Source organism: Gallus gallus, chromosome 1 (assembly GCF_016699485.2).
Source record: "Gallus gallus isolate bGalGal1 chromosome 1, bGalGal1.mat.broiler.GRCg7b, whole genome shotgun sequence".
Taxonomy (NCBI): Eukaryota; Metazoa; Chordata; class Aves; order Galliformes; family Phasianidae; genus Gallus; species Gallus gallus.
In genome coordinates, this window is record NC_052532.1 from 194,127,611 (window position 1) to 194,149,066 (window position 21,456).

Sequence of the window (21,456 nt, forward strand, 5' to 3'; positions counted from 1 at the left end):
CTCTTGGAGTTGGCCATCCAATTTTATCTCTTGGAGTTGGCCATCCAATTTTATCTCTTGGAGCTGACCATCCCCTCGCTGCTCTTGGAGCTGGCCATGCCCTCATTGCTTTTGGAGCTGACCATCCAATTTTATCTCTTGGAGTTGGCCATCTGATTTTATCTCTTGGAGCTGGCCGTGCACTCAGTGCTCTTGAATCTGACTCTACTCTCCATTTGGAAATCCTCGGGTCACGTTAACGAAGTCAGCCAGGAATGGAGTTGCAAAGACACCAAAACACGGATCCATTTTTGGTGCTTCTACTCTCCACCCCCTTAACCGAACCGTAAAGCGGGGCGGTGGAACGCTGCCCTTTCCAAAGTCATCCTTCAGAGCAGGGGGACGTTTCCAAGTCCCTGCTGTGCTGCTGCTGATCTCCACGCCCTGCCCTTCGGCTCTGCCACGCTTCCCAGTACTCACAGCCCCCCCCTTCTCCCAATTAGACAGCTGCATCCATATGTCTAACTCAATTTCAGCACGGCGCGTTGGTGACGGCTGTCAGCTGCCAGCAGCTCCGAGATGCCATCCCCGGCGCCGGCAGGATGGTTGGGCTCCGTCTCCTTCCCTAACAAAGCACTTCCTTCCCTTGGAAGCACCCTGCAGGGCGGTCCTGGTGTGCTGCCCCTCTGGGTTGGTTTCACAGGGCCGCTGGGATGCACCGAGCGCCCCGCGGCAGCTGCCGCTGCTCTGCTGTCCCTTACAGGCTGCCTTTCCAGACCTGTTTTAAAGCAGTTCCTTAATTGTCCTGGAAAGGCACCTCATTGAGAAGGGAGGATTTATGGTCTGTGCAGAAGCACTGCTGGGGGCTCCTTCCCCTGCTGGCGTCGCACCTTTAACTCAGTTATAGTAATTAAGCCGGAATTCAGTGCTCACTGAGAGCGCGGCGGGGTCGGTGCCGTGGCTCAAACAGGCAGCAGAGCTCTCAGAAAGGAAAACCCAAAGTGGTTTCCGTGGCTCTGCGTTTCGGGGAGTGGGGCTGGGATGGGGTCGGCTGCAGATGGGGCGCACTCAGCCCTCTCCTTCCCAGCTCCCGTCCCGCTTCACACACTCACGAGCCCTTCCTTTCCAGCGGGGATCCGATGGTGCCGTCCCCACAGCTCAGCCCCAGCTCCCCCTGCCCAACCTGAGGCTGGGGGGGGTGGGGAGGGGGGGGTGGGCGGACTCCCTGCCCCACTGCAGGGCTGGTTTATACGGGCAATAACAGCCCGGCGTTGCACGGCTGTGTTGTGAGACTCGCAGCAAAGGGCCGCCCGTCTGCAGCTGCCGTCTGTCTGTCGGCAGTGACGTGATGGACGGGCGCAGTCTCCTTACCTCTATTAGGTACATACATCTGTTCTGGATCTGCAGCAGAGCTGCGCGATGTCCGGGTGCCTTCGGCACTGCACGTGGCCTGCGGTGTTTGTCAAGAGCTCAGAGGAGCCACGCGTGGCCTGCAGCCCCCAGGATGGTGTGCTGTGGGGTGCCGGTGCTGCAAACCCTCCAGGTGTCTTTATGGGGGTCTGCAGGGAGCCCTTCCTTCCTGAGCCTGCCCACGGGGCAGCTGCTCCCCAACTCCTGCAGTGAGACGCGTGGGCGCAGAGCCGCGGTGTCGCCGAGCTGTGTGCGTGCAGCCCAGCTGCATGGCCGCAGGCAGGGTGCTGCTGCTGCTGCCGCAGCCGGAGCTGAAACCGCCGCTCTCCCTCTTTCTGTATGCTGGAGGTCAGGCAGCGTGGCAGGTCCTGCACCTCCTGCATGCAAACGGCAGCCCTCCGCCCCCGCTGAGCCTTACAGAGTTAAGATATAACCTCACCAGGGGGCTTTGTGTCCGGGCGGGACCTGTGGCTGTGCCCCAGCTCGGGGCAGCATTGTGCCGATAGCTCACGGTCATGGGGATCACCGGACTTCGTGCTTCACCAACCCCAGCTGCCCAGCACAGCCCGGCCACGTCTGACCATCTCACCATCGATTCCCCCCCCCCCCCCCCCCAACTCCCCGCGTTGGCTCCGTGTATGTATTTAATCCTTAACAATCTGTCGGTCCACCCACGGAAGGCAGAAAAGCTCTTTCCCTCCCCATCGATCGAAGCGCGCGGAGAACTTCGGTGCAGCGCTGCCCTCCGAGTCATCCCCGGGCTCAGCAGGGATTCGTATTCATGCTGATGAATAGGAGCCGCCTCTCACCTCGGGGAGATGTGATCAGGGACCCACAGCAGCCTGGGCCAGCGTGCCCTCACCTCGAGGCAGCCAACACGAGGAGCTGTGCCCCAACACGGGGAGGAAAACGGGGTCTGTTGGCCGTCTGAAGTGCATCTGCCTCCTGCAGCACTGGGAGCAGAGCTTCGTAGAGCTCCTATCTCCTATAGCCCCAGAGCCGGGCCACAGCCTGAGAGCAGAGCTGCCATCAGGCGCCGGGCTTTTGGGAAGCCACGTTTTGCCTGCGAGAGATCGGTATCAGGGCTTGGTAAACTGCCAGCCGTCTGGAGTTAGGGAGATGTTTCTTATCTCTGCTTTGTAGAGCTTTGACCACGTGGGAACCCGCGCTGTGAGGGCCGTCAGGTTGGATGATAGGGGAAATTCCTTCTCCCAAAGAGCGGGGATTCTGGCACCGAGGGATGTGGATTAACGCTCGGAGTGGGTTGCGCATCCTGGAGGTTGGGGCTCATGTGGGGCTCCGTGTGGGTATAAGTGGGGTCTGCGGGGACACAGAAGAGCTGTGTGTGGCTATAAGTGGTCTCTGTACGATCACAGTGAGGGGCTGGGGGGGTCTCCAGGCTTCCAGCACCGTGCTCTGCTCACTGGAGCAGCCTCTGTACGTGGCAAAGTGCTACCAGGAAAGAGTTTGCCTCTACTGCGCCACATTCAAAGAGCCAAATAACCACCTTTCATTCCTGCTAATGCATTTATGGGGTAAACGGGAAAGAAGCTGACGTTAAATCCTAAATGTGAGCTGACAAGGGGCAGCCTGCAGGTACGTGTCAGTCCGGCGCGTGGCGGAGCTGTCAGCCCCAGAGCCGTGTCAGGGCTGACGGATGCCAACCGCCGCCTCGCTGTCGAGTTGTCAGGGGAGGCTGAAACCCAGGGAGAAAGATGAGGGATGAGGTGGCTTCGAGCTGCTCGCAGGGCTGGCGAGGGATCGAATTGGGGCTGGGCTGCAGGAGCAGAGGGCGTCCACACCGACGTGGCTCGCGCTGGTCTATGGTGGAATGGTTTGAGTTGGACCTCTGAAAGCCACGCGGTCCCATCCGTGCAGGGAACGGGGGCACCCACGGCCCCATCCGTGCTCACCGCCCCGTCCATCCCGCGCTGATCTTAGAGGTGGAAGGGCTCGGATGAGATCCGTGCCAGAAGCGCTGGCAGCTGCTGAGCTGGGCTGCGGGAGATGGGCCGTCTGCGGCAGTGATCTCATCCAATCTGCCCGCTTCAGGCAGCACTCGGATGCTTTCCTCCCAGAACCCCTATCGTGACTGCCAGTGGGATCTGTTTGTGAAGTGCTGGGCTCGGTGCTTCCTCCTGGGAGGGCAGAAACAGGCAAGGAAGAGGCTGAGCTGTGCCTTAGCCAAGAGGTGCCTCTGTTGGGGTTGGCTTCCGTGGGCTGCCCTGACTCAGAGGGGCTGCTGGAGTGAGTGGTACAACACAGAAACCCTGAGTGTGAGTGACCCCATCCCACATCCACCTCTCCCAGCCACGGGGTCATAGACTCAGAGGATGGCCTGGGTTGAAAAGGACCACGGTGCTCAGTGAGGTCCAACCCCCCTGCTGTGTGCGGGGTCGCCAACCAGCATCCCAGGCTGCCCAGAGCCGCATCCAGCCTGGCCTCCAATGCCTGCAGGGATGGGGCATCCCCAAGAATCCCTATCCCGGAGCCTTCCCTTCCCACTGTTTGCTTTCTGAGCGCTCTCTCCTCCTGACCTCTCGCGTTTTACCTCTGCCTGACCTGTGCTGTTGTTCCTGACAGCGTGGTGAAGGCTCTGCTGGCGGCCAACGCAGATCCCAACCTCGGGGACGACTTCAGCAGCGTCTATGAGACCGCCAAGGAGAAAGGCCTCCATTCTTTGGAAGGTAAACGCCGTTCACGTGCAGCTCAGAGGTCCCAAAGAGGTCCCCAGAGTTTCTTTTCTGGCTCTGAAGTGGAAACTGTTGCGTTGCCTGTTGGAAACAGGCTTCGCTTTGCGTTTCTGCTTAGCCTCAGCCTCCATTCAGGTGCAGGCAGACGGGTGGTGCGGCGGGCGGGCGGGTGGCTGATGATGAGAGAAGCCAAACGAGACGGAGCTGCTGCTGAGCTGCAGTTCTGCGGCGTCACGGAGAGAGCTTTTCTCTCGGCCAGGGCACGGCGCTGCAGAGGGGCGCCCCGTCCCATTGACCATCGTGCGGGAGGGCAGCGTGGGTCTTAGGAATGGATGCCGGGTGAAGGAGGGTTGGCCAACTGAAGCGGGGCTGCACGGCGCAGAGGTGGCTGCTCCGTCTCCTTAGCTTTCCCTGGCTTGTGTTCCGAGTCTCAGCCCCACCTCCACGTCATCCCCACTGCTGGGCCCAGCAGCTCTCCAAACGTGAGCTGAGCCTTATCAACACGGGTCCTCCCAGCACCTAAAGGGGCCGTGAGAAAGGGGGGACCGACTCTTGAGCGGGGTCTGCTGCTGTAGGACGGGGAGAAATGGTTCCGAACGGACGGAGGGTGATTCAGGCTGGAAGTTGGTGGTGATCGGGGTGGTGATCTCTGCTCCCATCCCTCACCACGGCCCATAGAGGTGGGAGTGAGGACAGCCGTACATCAGAGCGGGGAATGCAAAATGCATGAAACAACATTAAAAAGAATGAGCGATGGAATGCCAATACATAATGCATGCGCGGAGACTTTATTTAAGGCAAAGTGCATCAACCAATAAAGTTAATTGTTGCTGTCTGCATTCATCCCTCTCTAATGTGATATAGTTTTGGGGTGAAGAGAAGACGAGGCCGACGCGGTGAGAAGTTGCATTAATTCTTCCCTTGACGTGTTTTATTAAAAAGAATAAATTCAGTTGCATTTTAAAGAAGAGAGGGAGAGAGAAAGAAAGAAACTGCCTTTGTTTTTTTTGTGTTCCCCCCCCCCCCCCCCTTTTTATTCATTCATTTATTTATTTGTCTCTCCTCCCATTTGCATATTCTGCCCCTCGATATTTCTTCCGTCGCGGAGACGCCCGAATCGAGGAAGGGGTTCCCATCCCCGCTCCGAATATATTACAGACATTTATATGGATGGCAGGAAGGGGAGACGGAGGGCTGAAAATTTCCAGGCACCCGGTGATGGATGGCAGTGCAGGCTTCCCCTGACGCTTTATTGAGTTTCCGATGATTATCTCTCTCGGAGACATTTTTTACGCGTGACGGCCGAGCTGTCACAACGGACCGTGGGGGAAAAAAAAAAATCCCCCCCCCCCCCCCCGACAATAATAACACTTTAATCTCTTTACCGCGCTGCTCCCTAGTATCTCAGATTCATCTTCCCTGACGCACGCAGTTCATTATCCTGCTCCTCCCTGGGTAGGAAATGACGACAGATAAATAAGCGGAGCGCGCTCGGCCAGGTCTCTCGGAGCGAAGAGGCGGGGAAGGGAAGGAGGCCGGGTGTTAATTGATCTCCTGGAGGTACTGCGGTTCGTTAGCGGAGGCGTTGGGCTGGAGCAGCATCAGGTGTGCACCGCGGCGCTCTCTGGGCTCCGCTTCTCGGGTCTTCTCAGTTCTTTGGAGGGGGCGTAGAGGCTGCAGTTCAGAGCACCGCCGTCCGCACCCGTTGGCCTTCCTGATGCTCCGTCTTCCAAGAGGAGCAGTCCCTGACAGAGGGCTTTTCATCCAGCAGCCGGCATTGCCGTTCCCTACCACCACGGAGTCATTAAGGTTGGAAAAGACCGCTTAGATCTCTATTAGCTTCAGCCGCCAACCATCCGTGCCATGCTTGCTCGTAGAATCAAAGCCTCGTTAAGGTTGGAAATGACCTCTAAGGTCGTCACATCCAACCACCAACCATCCACACCATGTTGGTTCATTGAATCAAAGACTCATTAGGGTTGGAAATGACCTCTAAGATCGTCACGTCCAACCACCAACCATCCCCACCATGTTTGCTCACAGAATCAAAGCGTCATTAAGGGTGGAAATGACCTCTAAGAGCATCAGGTCCCACCGCCAGCCATCCCCACCGTGTCTGCTCATAGAGTCAGGGAGTCGTTAAGGTTGGAAATGACCTCCGAGCTCATGAAGTCCAGAAAAGATCCCTATGATAGTCAGGTCCAATGGCCACCCCATCCCCACCACATCCACCTGTAGAGTCAAAGACTCGTTAAGGTTGGAGATGACCTATAAGGTCGTCAGGTCCAACTCCCAACCATCCATACCATGCTTAATCATAGAATCCAAGAGCCGTTAAGGTTGGAAACGACCCCTGAGATCAAGTCCAGTGGCCAACCAACCTCCTTCGTGTCCGCTCATAGAATCAAAGAGTCGTTAAGGTTGGAAACGACCTCTAAGATCGTCAAGTCCAACCGCCAACCATCCCCACCGTGTCTGCTCATAGAGTCAGAGTCGTTAAGGTTGGAAATGACCTCTGAGCTCATGAAGTCCAGAAAAGATCCCTATGATAGTCAGGTCCAATGGCCACCCCATCCCCACCGTGTCCACCCGTAGAGTCAAAGACTCATTAGGGTTGGAAATGACCTCTAAGATCGTCAAGTCCAGGAAAGATCTCTAAGACTGTCGAGTCCAGTGGCCAACTCATCCCCACCGTGCCCACCCGTAGAATGAAAGACTCATTAAGGTTGGAAATGACCTCTAAGATTGTAAAGTCCAACCACCAACCATCCCCACCACGTCTGCTCATAGAGTCAGAGAGTCGTTAAGGTTGGAAATGACCTCTGAGCTCATGAAGTCCAGAAGAGATCTCTAAGATTGTCGAGTCCAATGGCCACCCCATCCCCACCGTGCCCACCCATAGAGTCAAAGACTCATTAGGGTTGGAAATGACCTCTAAGATCGTTATGTCCAACCACCAATCATCCACACCATGTTGGTTCATTGAATCAAAGACTCATTAAGGGTGGAAATGACCTCTAAGATCATCAGGTCCAACCACCAACCATCCCCACCATGTTTGCTCACAGAATCAAAGTGTCATTAGGGTTGGAAATGACCTCTAAGAGCATCAGGTCCAACCACCAACCATCCCCACCGTGTCTGCTCATAGAGTCAGAGAGTTGTTAAGGTTAGAAATGACCTCTGAGGTTATGAAGTCCAGAAGAGATCTCTAAGATCGTCAGGTCCAATGGCCACCCCATCCCCACCGTGTCCACCCATAGAGTCAAAGACTCATTAGGGTTGGAAATGACCTCTAAGATCGTCACGTCCAACCACCAACCATCCACACCATGTTCGTTCATTGATTCCAAGAGCCATTAAGGTTGGAAACGACCCCTGAGATCAAGTCCAGTGGCCAACCAACCTCCTTCGTGTCCACTCATAGAATCAAAGAGTCGTTAAGGTTGGAAAAGACCTCTACGATTGTCAAGTCCAACCGCCAACCGTCCCCACCGTGTCTGCTCATAGAGTCAGAGTCGTTAAGGTTGGAAATGACCTCTGAGCTCATGAAGTCCGGAGAAAATCCCTAAGATCCTCAAGTCCAATGGCCACCCCATCCCCACCGTGCCCACTCGCGGAGTCACTCAGGTTGGAAATGACCTCTTAACGCAGTCAGTTTTCAGTCCCTGCAGACAGATGCTGTTGTCACCATCCATTTTTGGTGCTTAGAGAAGGGCGAACGTCTCAGGAAGCCTTCTGGTCCTCCTCATGGACCCGATGCAGAGCATCCCCATCCCTGCCCAGCGCCCAGCCCACACGGTGACGTGCAGCCTGGCCTCCCCAAATGAGGGGTTTACCCCCCCCCCAAAAGTCCAGGCAGGTCCGACCTGGGGACAGGTGGGAGCTGCACGCGGGTATCGATGTATGTTGGCATTCAGCAGCACGCGGGGCTCAGGGGAAGGAAACAAATCCGATCAATCAGCTTCGGAGAGCACCGATTCCTGTCCAGAGCAACCTTGCAGTTTCTTGGTCTGATCTCACAAAACCTGCCGGGGCTCGGGGTAATTGCATTTGCTTAGGGCCTTCCAGGCTTTCCAACAAGCTGTAAAACGTGTTACCGTGAACGACTCCCGTTCCATCAGCACGCAGAGCCCACGGGACGGGAACCGCGGGCCCCGAAGAAAGGGGGCAGCCTGGAGACGGCTGCTTGTGCCCCTCAGCTCTTCAACCCGGCTCTTCTTCTTCCCCTGCAGTCCTTGTGACCCGGGAGGATGAGTTCAACAACCGCCTGAACGTCCGCGCCAGCTTCCGCGGCTGCACAGCCCTGCACTACGCCGTGCTGGCCGACGACTACCTGAGCGTCAGGATGCTGCTGGAGGCAGGTGAGCGGCGCGGCTTGTGGGTCTGACCCACACGTCTGGGGGGGGGCGGGGGGCTGAGCGAGAGCCACGCCGTCCCGTCTCGAGGATGAGATGCCATTTGCTTTCACCTCTCAGCCTCCATTCTGTGCCACCCCCGGCCGTTCTCGCGGATGACGCCGTCGTCCAATGCTTTGAGCTGGGAGTCGGAGCTCCCGGTCCTCCAGCATAAACATCCCTTAATTCAGTTTATACGTAGCCCACTCCTTTAGCAGAGGGGAAGGAGGTGCTCGGCTAACGGGGCAGAGATGTGCTGCCATGACGACGGGTTTCATATTTACCCTCCCACCACTCCTTTCCCACGCTGGCGTGCTCCTCCGTCACACCGCTGTGCAGGACCGGAGTCGGGCAGTGCTGCCATCACCAAATCCTCTCCTGGTGGAGAGGGCTGCTGTGGTTCTGCAGGGCTGCCTCAGCGCCTGGGCTGCGTGCTGGAGCTCTTCTCACCTCCCTCAATGGCCACGTGCAGAGGGAGCCCTGTTGGTGCCAATGCCTGACCTCGGAGCTCCGGAAGGCACACAGCAACCTGTGTGGCTGTCACAGTGTCTGTAGGGCCGCGGCCGTGTGAGCGTCGAAGGCATCCCGTGCAAAAACAGCTGCTGTTAGGATGGCAGTTTTTGGTTCTCTGTTGTGATGGGCCGTGGGGGAATGGTTTCAGACTAGGAGAGGGGAGATGGGGACTGGAGCTGTACCGGGAGGCCTTCCGTGATCCCTTCCAGCTCAGACCGTTCTGTGATTCTGCGGTGGTTTTCTTTTCTTGCTCTATCCGACACGTTGTCCCTCTTCCCCTCCATCCCAACCCGCGGTTCCATCCCGTGGATCCTCCCCCATGCTGGCAGCGTTGCTCCATCCCTTTCCTCCCCTTTCGGGGCATCCCACAGCTCCTCAATGGGGTTACCCCCCCCCCCCCCCCCCAACCGGGGCGTTTCCTGTCTGCTGACACAGAGCAGTCCCCCCTCGCCCCCCACATCCCCTCCACCTGCCCTTATTTTAACCAAGTGTCCATTTACTCTCCCCAGCACTTCCTCGCCCCGTGCCCTGCCCTCAGGGCCAAAGCCATTAACCACCACCACCCCCCCCCCCCCGGCCCCAATCCCCAGCAGCCGTGCCTCTATAGGGGAAGCCCCCTGCCCCTTTGTGCCCCATTCAGTGACTCGGTGACCCCTCCGGACCTCCTCCCCCGGTGGTCAGCATGTGCGTGCCCAGCAGAGCGCGAGACGTCCCGCTGTCCTCGCTGGTGACATTTCACAGCCTCCCGACCTGAGCTGACACCATCAATGTCCCCCTCCATGTGAAGGAGTGGGTGTGAGCTGTTGTGCACCAGCGCGATCGATCGGGGGGCTTTTTGTTTGCTGAGATTGGGGGGGAAGGGGGAAGGGGAGGGGGGCTGTCCAGCCGGACTTGGAAGCACCTCGCTTCCCTAAGGGCACCGTTTCAGTGCTGCCGCACGAAAGCCCCTCTTCCGAGGTCCGCTTTCTGCAGGCACGTGGAGCTCAGCGCCCTTCCAGATCTCGCTCCACCGTGCTGTTGTGCCTCCATCCCCTCGGTGATGTGGGGAAAGCAGGGCTGGAGGAGCTGAGCTCCACCGGGGGCACCACCCCCCCATTATTCCCCCCCCCCCCCCCTCCCCCCGGCCCTGTGCTGCTGCTTTTTGTTTCGATGAGCTCTCTGAGATCGCCTCCCTCAGCAAAACGCTCTTCCAACGAGCAGAAGTTGCGCTGAGCGGAGCGCTGCCGTCCTCCTGACCCGACGGGGCCCCAACGCTCCCAGCGCTTCCGCCCGGCTGCCCGCAGCTCAGCCGGGGGAAAGGAGAGCTGCAAACTGCTCTGCTTCTGCCTTGTCCCCCCCGGAGCCGAGGACCCGTCGGCCTTGAGCTGCTGCGCAAGCACAGCCCCACACCTGCCCTGTCCTTTCCCCACGGGGGCAGAGGCGGCGTTGGGCAGCCCCCTCTGTGCCCCCCGCCCCCCCCCAGTGCCGTGCTGCAGCTGCAGTCGGCGCCCACCCCCGGCCAGCTGTTGGGCAGGAGAGCCTGAGACGCTCTTTCCCCTCTCCGTGCTCATATTTACGAGGCAACGTGATAAATTCAGTATTGATCCCTTCTGCCGCGCGGTAAATTTTGCAAGAAAAAAAAAAAGAAAGATTAAATAGTTCAATAGAGCCTGCGAGCACCGTGGCTCAATATGTTCCGGGACGGCGTATCGACCCCTCCGTCCGACGGCAGCAACTTCCACTCCCAGCCCTGCCAGACCAGTAATTAAAATCCTGGGAGACTGGGATTTAAAAAGCAATCATCTCACTGCGCCGAAGCTTAACGTCCCGCCGTGGCGAGGGCAATAAGCGTGCGAGCGGCCGAGTGCTTAAGGGTAGTTCCCCCGTAGGGCAGGGGAGCAAATTAGGTCCCTCTCGGAGTGGTCGTGGGCACGGTGACGTTGTGTTTGGGGTGTTTAACAGCTCCGCACGCGTGGAGGGAGTGAGAGAGGAGGTGGGTCTTCGCTTTCCCTTCCCGTCGTGCTGCTGTGCAGGCAGAGGGTGGGCAGCACCGACCTTCGTCCCCAGTAGGATCAGCCAGCTTGTTCTGTAAGGGGCTGTGGAGGACAGGAGGCTTTCCCGAGCCCATGTGCGCCAGCACCGTCCACTGAGGCAGCTAAGAAAGGAGATCCCGAGCCGTGGAGTCGTAGAATGATGAAGGAAGAGACCTCCAAGGTCTGTCTTGGTCATTGAGAACCTTACAAACCGCTGATTCTGGTGGCCCGGCGCAGCGCTCACCTGCATCCGGACTCCTTCAGGCAGCAAAATGGACCTCATCGGCCAACATCTGTTGTACAGCGACCGAAGTGTGGAAACACCGTGGTTGGAAATGACCTCCAAGATCCCCAAATCAACACCAACCCATCCCCACCATGTTTTGCTTGTAGAATCGGAGTCATTAAGGCTGGCAATGACCTCCAACATCCCCAGATCCAACCACCAACCCATCCCCACCGTGTTTGCTCAGAGAATCGGAGCCATTAAGGTTGGAAATGACCTCCAAGATCCCCAAATCCAACCGCCAACCCATCCCCAACGTGTTTGCTCAGAGAATCGGAGTCATTAAGGTTGGAAGTGACCTCCAAGATCCCCAAATCCAACTGCCAACCCATCCCCACCGTGTTTGCTCATAGAACTGGAGTCATTAAGGTTGGAAATGACCTCCAAGATCCCCAAATCCAACCACCAGCCCATCCCCACCGTGTTTGCTCATAGCATCGGAGTCATTAAGGCTGGCAATGACCTCCAAGATCCCCAAATCAACACCAACCCATCCCCACCATGTTTTGCTCGTAGAATCAGAGTCATTAAGGTTGGAAATGACCTCCAAGATCCCCAAATCCAACCACCAACCCATCCCCACCGTGTTTGCTCATAGAATCGGAGTCATTAAGGCTGGCAATGACCTCCAACATCCCCAAATCAACACCAACCCATCCCCACCATGTTTTGCTCGTAGAATCAGAGTCATTAAGGTTGGAAATGACCTCCAAGATCCCCAAATCCAACCACCAACCCATCCCCACCATGTTTTGCTTGTAGAATCAGAGTCATTAAGGTTGGAAATGACCTCCAAGATCCCCAAATCCAACCGCCAACCCATCCCCACTGTGTTTGCTCATAGAATCGGAGTCATTAAGGCTGGCAATGACCTCCAAGATCCCCGTGTCCAACCACCAACCCATCCCCACCGTGTTTGCTCATAGAATCAGAGTCAGTAATGTTGGAAATGGCCTCCAAGATCCCCAAATCCAACCACCAACCCATCCCCACCGTGTTTGCTCAGAGAATCGGAGTCATTAAGGTTGGAAGTGACCTCCAAGATCCCCAAATCCAACCACCAACCCATCCCCACCGTGTTTGCTCAGAGAATCGGAGTCATTAAGCCTGACAATGACCTCCAAGATCCCCAGATCCAACCAACCCATCCCCACCGTGTTTGCTCATAGCATCGGAGTCATTAAGGCTGGCAATGACCTCCAAGATCCCCAAATCAACACCAACCCATCCCCACCATGTTTTGCTCGTAGAATCGGAGTCATTAATGTTGGAAATGGCCTCCAAGATCCCCAAATCCAACCACCAACCCATCCCCACCGTGTTTGCTCATAGAATCGGAGTCATTAAGGCTGGCAATGACCTCCAACATCCCCAAATCAACACCAACCCATCCCCACCATGTTTTGCTCGTAGAATCAGAGTCATTAAGGTTGGAAATGACCTCCAAGATCCCCAAATCCAACCACCAACCCATCCCCACCATGTTTTGCTTGTAGAATCAGAGTCATTAAGGTTGGAAATGACCTCCAAGATCCCCAAATCCAACCGCCAACCCATCCCCACTGTGTTTGCTCATAGAATCGGAGTCATTAAGGCTGGCAATGACCTCCAAGATCCCCGTGTCCAACCACCAACCCATCCCCACCGTGTTTGCTCATAGAATCAGAGTCAGTAATGTTGGAAATGGCCTCCAAGATCCCCAAATCCAACCACCAACCCATCCCCACCGTGTTTGCTCAGAGAATCGGAGTCATTAAGGTTGGAAGTGACCTCCAAGATCCCCAAATCCAACCACCAACCCATCCCCACCGTGTTTGCTCGTAGAATCGGAGTCATTAAGGCTGGCAATGACCTCCAAGATCCCCAAATCCAACCACCAACCCATCCCCACCGTGTTTGCTCAGAGAATCGGAGCCATTAAGGCTGGCAATGACCTCCAACATCCCCACATCCAACCAGCCCATCCCCACCAGGCTTGCCAACCGTGCTCATGTTGTGTCCCATACAACCTCTCCAAGCAGCGCTGGCAGAAGCCGTGGCTGAGCTTTGCTCTTCATTGTTAGCCCGCATCCCATCCCCCTACGAATTCCTGCTCTTTACTTTCCAACTTGGCCGCTCTGGGTGTCTTTGGCATCCTTTCCGTTCGGGTTCTCCCCCGTCCCCCCACTCAGCGTTGCTTTGGGCAGTCCAACCACCGTCGCCGGGAGGAGGAGGAGCTCCTGAAGCACAGCTGTGCTCCCTGGGGTCACTTTGCTGGATTCCCACTCTGCCCTCGTAATTCCCACCCATCATTTGGGTTGGAAGGGACCTTCCAAGGTCTTAGAAAGGCCCAGGTTGGAAGGCACCTCAAGGATCATCAAGCTCCAACCCCCATCTGGTCCAGCACCCAAACTCTACCCGGCGCCTTGGAAAGCAGCGTTCTTTTCCCCTTGCTGCTCCTTGGGGGAGCGTTGTTCACGTTCTTTTGGGCTGGCAGCAGGGGCAGATCCTCAGCAGAGCTCAGCGTCATCCAGCGAGCAGAACGGTGCCCATTGACACATCGCTGTCACTGATGGAGGTGTGAGGGGGGGTCGGGCTCACAGGCTTGTGTGAACACGGCACGATAAAAGCCTCTTGCAAACGACGTGTCTTATTGATTTAAGGAGAAAAAAACCCAAAAAAACCCAGGTCTACGTTACTGGCAAAAAAAGGGTGATCATGTTAATTCAATCACGGCGGGCTCAGGAGGACAGGAGTCCTTTCGTATTACCGTAACTGGCCATGTGCAGCAATAAGAGTGTCAGGCCTTGTCAGAGCTGACGGCTGTTGGCACTGCGCAATCCCGGCAGGTGCCGCGGGCTGCTCCCTGGAGCACACGCTGGCTCTCTGGTGATGGAACACAGCCGTTGAAGAGGTGGGACCCGCCGTAGGCTGGAGCATTTCCAGCCTCCCCTTGCTGGGATTCAGTTTGCTTCACCTGAAAAGTGAGCCGAGAGGGATTCGTCTGTGCTCCAGCGTCAGCGTGGGCTCTGCGCTGCTGGGCTGGGAGGGACCCAGGAGGGGCCGGGATGACCCGGAGGGATCCAGGAGGCATTGAGGAACCCTCAGTGAGATGAGTTCTGAAGCTGTTCGAAATTGAGAAGAGCTCTGGGAGACCGGAGGTGGCTTTTTGCTGGTGGGAATGGTGTTCTGTGCGTGCCGGGCTGAAGCTGTGCTGACTTCGTGCCCTTCCGCTTGGTTGCCACCTTCGCCATCTTCAGGGCAGGGACAGAGGAGGATATAAGGATGGTGGGCATTCCTTGTCCCACTCGCAGAGGTTCTCCCAAGCTTCTCTGCGTCCAGGCTTTGGAGAAATGCAGCTCTCTGGGTGCCCATGTGGGCTGCTGGTGAAGTGAGGTCCATTTTGCGTCTCTGGGGCAATAGGGGAGGACAAGGAGTGAGGATGGAGGACAGGGAGCGGGGATGGAGGGTATGGAACAAGGATGGAGGACAGGGAGCGGGGATGGAGGGTATGGAACAAGGATGGAGGACAGGGAGCGGGGATGGAGGGTACGGAACAAGGATGGAGGACAGGGAGCGGGGATGGAGGACAGGGAGTAAGGATAGAGGACAAGGAGTAAGGAAGGAGGGCAGGGAGTAAGGATGGAGGACAAGGATAAGGGTGGAGGACAAGAAGCAAGGATGGAGGACGTGGGTGGAGGACAGGGAATGAGGATGGAGGGCATGGATGGAGGACAAGATGTAAGGATGGAGGACAAGATGTAAGGATGGAGGGCATGGATGGAGGACAAGGAATAAGAGTGGAGGACAGAGAATAAGGATGGAGGACAAGGAGTAAGGATGGAGAGCGTGGATGGAGGTCAAGGAATAAGAATGGAGGACAAGGAATAAGGATGGAGGGTATGGATGCAGGACAAGGATAAGGATGGAGGACAGGGATGGAGGACAAGGAGTAAGGATGGAGGGCATGGATGGAGGACAAGGATAAGGATGGAGGACATGGATGGAGGACAAGGAGTAAGGATGGAGGACGTGGATGGAGGTCAAGGAATAAGAATGGAGGGCAAAGGAGAAGAGTGGAGGACAGAGAGTAAGAACGGAGGACATGTAGTAAGGATGGAAGATATGGATGGAGGACAAGGGATAAAGATGGAGGACAAGCTATAAAGATGGAGGGCATGGATGGAGGACAAGGAGTAAGGGTGGAGGACAGGAAATAAGGATGGAGGACAGGGAGCAAGGATGGAGGGTACGGAACAAGGAATGGAGGACAGGGAGCAGGGATGGAGGGTATGGAACAAGGAATGGAGGACAGGGAGCAGGGATGGAGGGTATGGAACAAGGATGGAGGACAGGGAGCGGGGATGGAGGACAGGGAGTAAGGATAGAGGACAGGGAGTAAGGAAGGAGGGCAGGGAGTAAGGATGGAGGACAAGGATAAGGATGGAGGACAAGAAGCAAGGATGGAGGACGTGGATGGAGGACAGAGAATAAGGATAGAGGACAAGGAGTAAGGATGGAGGCCATGGAGCAAGGATGGAGGATGTGGATGGAGGACAAGGAGTAAGGATGGAGGACAAGGATAAGGGTGGAAGACAAGGAATAAGGATGGAGGACATGGATGCAGGGCAAGGATAAGTATGGAGGATAAGGAGTAAGGATGGAGGACATGGTAGAAGGACACAGGACAAGGATAAGGATGGAGGACAGGGATGGAAGTCAAGGAGTAAGGATGGAGGATAAGGAGTAAGGATGGAGGACAAGGAGTAAGGATGGAGGACGTGGCACAAGGATGTAGGACAAGGATGAGGATGGAGGGTAGGGATGGAGGACAAGGAGTAGGGATGGAGGATAAGGAGTAAGGATGGAGGACATGGCACAAGGATGCAGGGCAATGATAAGGGTGCAGGACAGGGATGGAAGTCAAGGAGTAAGGATGGAGGATGTGGCACAAGGACGCAGGACAAGGATAAGGATGGAGGACAGGGATGGAGGACAAGGAGTAGGGATGGAGGATAAGGAGTAAGGATGGAGGACACGGCACAAGGAGGCAGGATAAGGATAAGGATGGAGGACATGGATGGAAGACATGGCACAAGGACACAGGACAAGGATAAGGATGGAGGACAGGGATGGAAGTCAAGGAGTAAGGATGGAGGACATGGATGGAGAACGTGGCAGAAGGATGCAGGACAAGGATAAGGATGCAGGACAAGAATAAGGATGCAGGACCGGGATAAGGATGCAGGACAGGGATAAGGGTGCAGGACAGGGATAAGGATGGAGGACAGGGATAAGGGTGCAGGACAGGGATAAGGATGGAGGACAGGGATAAAGGGATAAGGGTGCAGGACAGAGATAAGGGTGCAGGACAGGGATAAGGGTGCAGGACAGGGATAAAGGTGCAGGACAGGGATAAGGGTGCAGGACAAGGATAAGGGTGCAGGACAGGGATAAGGGTGCGGGACAGGGATAAGGGTGCAGGACAGGGATAAGGGTGCAGGACAGGGATAAAGGGATAAGGATGCAGGACAGAGATAAGGATGCAGGACAAGGATAAGGATGCAGGACAGGGATAAGGGTGCAGGACAGGGATAAGGATGCAGGACAGGGATAAGGGTGCAGGACAGGGATAAAGGGATAAGGGTGCAGGACAGGGATAAGGGTGCAGGACAGGGATAAGGATGCAGGACAGGGATAAGGGTGCAGGACAGGGATAAGGATGCAGGACAGGGATAAGGGTGCAGGACAGGGATAAAGGGATAAGGGTGCAGGACAGGGATAAGGGTGCAGGACAGGGATAAGGATGCAGGACAGGGATAAGGGTGCAGGACAGGGATAAGGATGCAGGACAGGGATAAGGGTGCAGGACAGGGATAAGGGTGCAGGACAGGGATAAGGGTGCAGGACAGGGATAAGGATGCAGGACAGGGATAAGGGTGCAGGACAGGGATAAGGGTGCAGGACAGGGATAAGGGTGCAGGACAGGGATAAGGGTGCAGGACAGAGATAAGGGTGCAGGACAGGGATAAGGGTGGAGGGCAGGGATAAGGATGCAGGACAGGGATAAGGGTGCAGGACAGGGATAAGGATGGAGGACAGGGATAAGGGTGCAGGACAGGGATAAGGATACAGGACAGGGATAAGGATGCAGGACAGGGATAAGGGTGCAGGACAGGGATAAGGATACAGGACAGGGATAAGGATGCAGGACAGGGATAAGGATACAGGACAGGGATAAGGATGCAGGACAGGGATAAGGGTGCAGGACAGGGATAAGGGTGCAGGACAGGAATAAGGATGCAGGACAGGGATAAGGGTGCAGGACAGGGATAAGGGTGCAGGACAGGGATAAGGGTGCAGGACAGGGATAAGGATGGAGGACAGGGATAAGGATGCAGGACAGGGATAAGGGTGCAGGACAGGGATAAGGATGCAGGACAGAGATAAGGATGGAGGACAGGGATAAGGGTGCAGGACAGGGATAAGGGTGCAGGACAGGGATAAGGATGCAGGACAGGGATAAGGGTGCAGGACAGGGATAAGGATGCAGGACAGGGATAAGGGTGCAGGACAGGGATAAGGGTGCAGGACAGGGATAAGGATGCAGGACAGAGATAAGGATGGAGGACAGGGATAAGGATGCAGGACAGGGATAAGGGTGCAGGACAGGGATAAGGATGGAGGACAGGGATAAGGATGCAGGACAGGGATAAGGGTGCAGGACAGGGATAAGGATGCAGGACAGAGATAAGGATGGAGGACAGGGATAAGGGTGCAGGACAGGGATATGGGTGCAGGACAGGGATAAGGATACAGGACAGGGATAAGGATGCAGGACAGGGATAAGGGTGCAGGACAGGGATAAGGATGCAGGACAGGGATAAGGATGGAGGACAGGGATAAGGATGGAGGACAGGGATAAGGATGCAGGACAGGGATAAGGGTGCAGGACAAGAATAAGGGTGCAGGACAGGGATAAGGGTGCAGGACAGGGATAAGGATGCAGGACAGGGATAAGGATGGAGGACAGGGATAAGGATGGAGGACAGAGATAAGGATGCAGGACAAGGATAAGGATGGAGGACAGGGATAAGGATGGAGGACAGGGATAAGGATGCAGGACAGGGATAAGGGTGCAGGACAGGGATAAGGATGGAGGACAGGGATAAGGATGGAGGACAGGGATAAGGATGGAGGATAGAGATAAGGATGCAGGACAAGGATAAGGATGCGGGACAGGGATAAGGGTGCAGGACAGGGATAAGGGTGCAGGACAGGGATGGAGCAGCGGGGAAGGCGGCACCCCGCGCTCTACGGCCACTTCTCCGTAATCCGAAGGAATCCAAGACGGATGGTGACGGGGATGGAGTTAATAACATTTGAAAAATTGAGGCCTGTCACTCCGCTAAACTTTTTTCGATACCACCGGCAGAAACATATTTCCCCAATGGGTGACCTTCCGCAGCTGCTGCGGCGCGGCGCGGGCGGGCGCTGCCGGTGAGCCGCCGCGCCATTCATCAAATATGATAAGCTGGGGCCCTCCTAATGCAGGCGGGAGGTGCGGGCGGCGCAGCCCGAGGTGCTGCCCAGGTGTTGGCTCCGTGACGGCGGCACGAGGTGACGGATGGCCTCCCATTACGGCGGCGTGGGTGGCGGCGGGAGGAGGAGGTCAGGGCTGCGGGCCGCGGCGGTGCTCCATTCGCGGGGGGAGCGACAGCGTTATTGATGGCGGCGGTGCCGGAGGTGGGGATCGACCAGTCGGACCCAGCCGGGTTCTGTCCGTGATTGCGGCAATTAGTCAAGTCGGCAGAGCCGTTAACGGGAGGGGATCGGGCCGAGGTGGGGCGGAGGGCCGTTATCGATAGGGACGGAGGACCGACCCGCGGCCGTCGGCGGGAGGGAGAGCCTCGAGGACGGCGCGGTGGGGAGGACCCAACACAACGCTGCCCCCTCCTCACCGCCTCCCCCCCCCCGTCCCATCTTTTTCGTCCCCCCCCCTCCGCCACCACGGGGCTGGCGCTGGGAATTACTCCGTGCCCGATGGTTGTGGAGTGCCTCTCTATAGACAAACGCAGACCCCCATTGCCGGGGCCCGGCGGTGGCTCAGCTCCGTGCTCGCGTGGCTCAGCCATCCCTGGGGGCTGCTGTGCGCTCGGATCGGTGGGCGTTTGTGCCAGGAGAGGTGCCCCATTCCAGGAGCCAGGCCTGGGTCCCGTGCTGCCGTACTGCTGTCTCCCCTGTCCCTGTGGTGCCATACTCGTGTCTCCCCTCTCCCCATGGTGCCATACTCATGTCCCTCCTATCCCCATGGCACCATATTTGTGTCTCCCCTATTCCTCTGATGCCATACTCATGTCTCCCCTATCCCCATGGGGCCATACTGGTGTCTCCCCTATCCCCATGCTGCCATACTCACATCTCCCTTATCCCCATGGTGCCATACTCATCTCTTCCCTCTCCCCACGCTGCCATAGTGGTGTCTCCCCTCTCCCCATGGCACCATAGTGGTGTCTCCCGTAATCCCATGGTGCCATACTCATGTCTTTCCTATTCCCATGGTGTCATAGTGGTGTCTCCCCTCTCCCCACGCTGCCATAGTGGTGTTTCCCCTATCCCCATGGCACCATAGTGGTGTCTCCCCTAATCCCATGGCACCATAGTGCTGTCTCTCCTCTCCCCATGGTGCCATACTCACATCTCCCTTAATCCCATGGTGACATACTGGTGTCTCCCCTATCCCCATGGTGCCATACTCATGTCTCCCCTAATCCCATGCCACCATAGTGGTGTCTCTCTTATCCCCATGGTGCCGTACTCACATCTCCCCTATCCCCATGGTGCCATACTCATGTCTCCCCTATCCCTATGCTGCCATACTGATGTCCCTCCTATCCCCATGGTGCCATAGTGGTGTCTCCCCTATTCCCATGGCATCATACTCACATCTCCCCTATCCCCATGGCACCATACTGCTGTCTCCTCTCTCCCCATGTTCCATACTCATGTCACTCCTATCCCCATGGCACCATAGTGGCGTCTCCCCTATCCCCATGGTGCCATATTCATGTCTCCCCTATACCTATGGCACCACAGTGGTGTCTCCCCTAATCCCATGCTGCCATATTCGTGTCTTTCCTATCCGCATGGGGCCATAGTGGTGTCTCCCCTATTCCTCTGGTGCCATACTCATGTCTCCCGTATTCCCATGGCACCATACTGCTGTCTCCCCTATCCCCATGGCACCATAGTGGTGTCTCCCCTAATCCCGTGGTGCCATATTCATGTCTTTCCTATCCCCATGGTGCCATAGTGGTGTCTCCCCTTTCCCTATGGCACCATACTCATGTCCCTCCTATCCCCATGGCACCATATTCGTGTCTCCCCTATTCCTCTGATGCCATACTCATGTCTCCCCTCTCCCCATGGTGCCATACTCATGTCTTCCCTCTCCCCACGCTGCCATAGTGGTGTCTCCCCTCTCCCCATGGCACCATAGTGGTATCTCCCCTAATCCCATGGTGCCATACTCACATCTCCCCTATCCCCATGGTGCCATAGTGGTGTCTCCCCTCTCCCCATGGCACCATAGTGGTGTCTCCCCTAATCCCATGGTGCCATACTCACATCTCCCCTATCACCATGGTGCCATAGTGGTGTCTCCTCTATTCCTCTGGTGCCATACTCATGTCTCCCCTATCCCTATGGTGCCATACTGCTGTCTCCCCTATTCCCATGGCACCATAGTGGTGTCTCCCCTATCCTCATGCTGCCATAGTGGTGTCTCCCCTCTCCCCATGGTGCCATAGTGGTGTCTCCCCTCTCCCCATGGCACCATAGTGATGTCTCCCCCAATCCCATGGCATCATACTCATGTCTCCCCTCTCCCCATGGTGCCATACTCATGTCTTTCCTATTCCCATGGTGTCACAGTGGTGTCTCCCCTCTCCCCACGCTGCCATAGTGGTGTCTCCCCTCTCCCCATGGTGCCATAGTGATGTCTCCCCTCTCCCCATGGTGCCATACTCACGTCTCCCTTAATCCCATGGTGCCATAGTGGTGTCTCCCCTCTCCCCATGGCACCACAGTGGTGTCTCCCCTCTCCCCATGGTGCCATACTCATGTCTTTCCTATTCCCATGGTGTCATAGTGGTGTCTCCCCTCTCCCCACGCTGCCATAGTGGTGT

The 21,456-nt window shown here is 56.6% G+C and overlaps 1 protein-coding gene across 2 annotated transcripts in view; it reads left to right on the forward strand.

Moving 5' to 3' along the window:
• The window catches only part of LOC101748569 (caseinolytic peptidase B protein homolog), a 33,740-nt gene that overhangs the window by 11,056 nt on the left and 1,228 nt on the right, over window positions 1-21,456 (forward strand). For both annotated transcript variants that reach the window (XM_046911918.1, XM_015273194.4), the window contains exons 4-5: window positions 3,973-4,076; window positions 8,318-8,446. In XM_046911918.1, coding sequence (XP_046767874.1) covers window positions 3,973-4,076; window positions 8,318-8,446 — 233 coding nt within the window. The remainder of the gene's footprint in view (window positions 1-3,972; window positions 4,077-8,317; window positions 8,447-21,456) is intronic.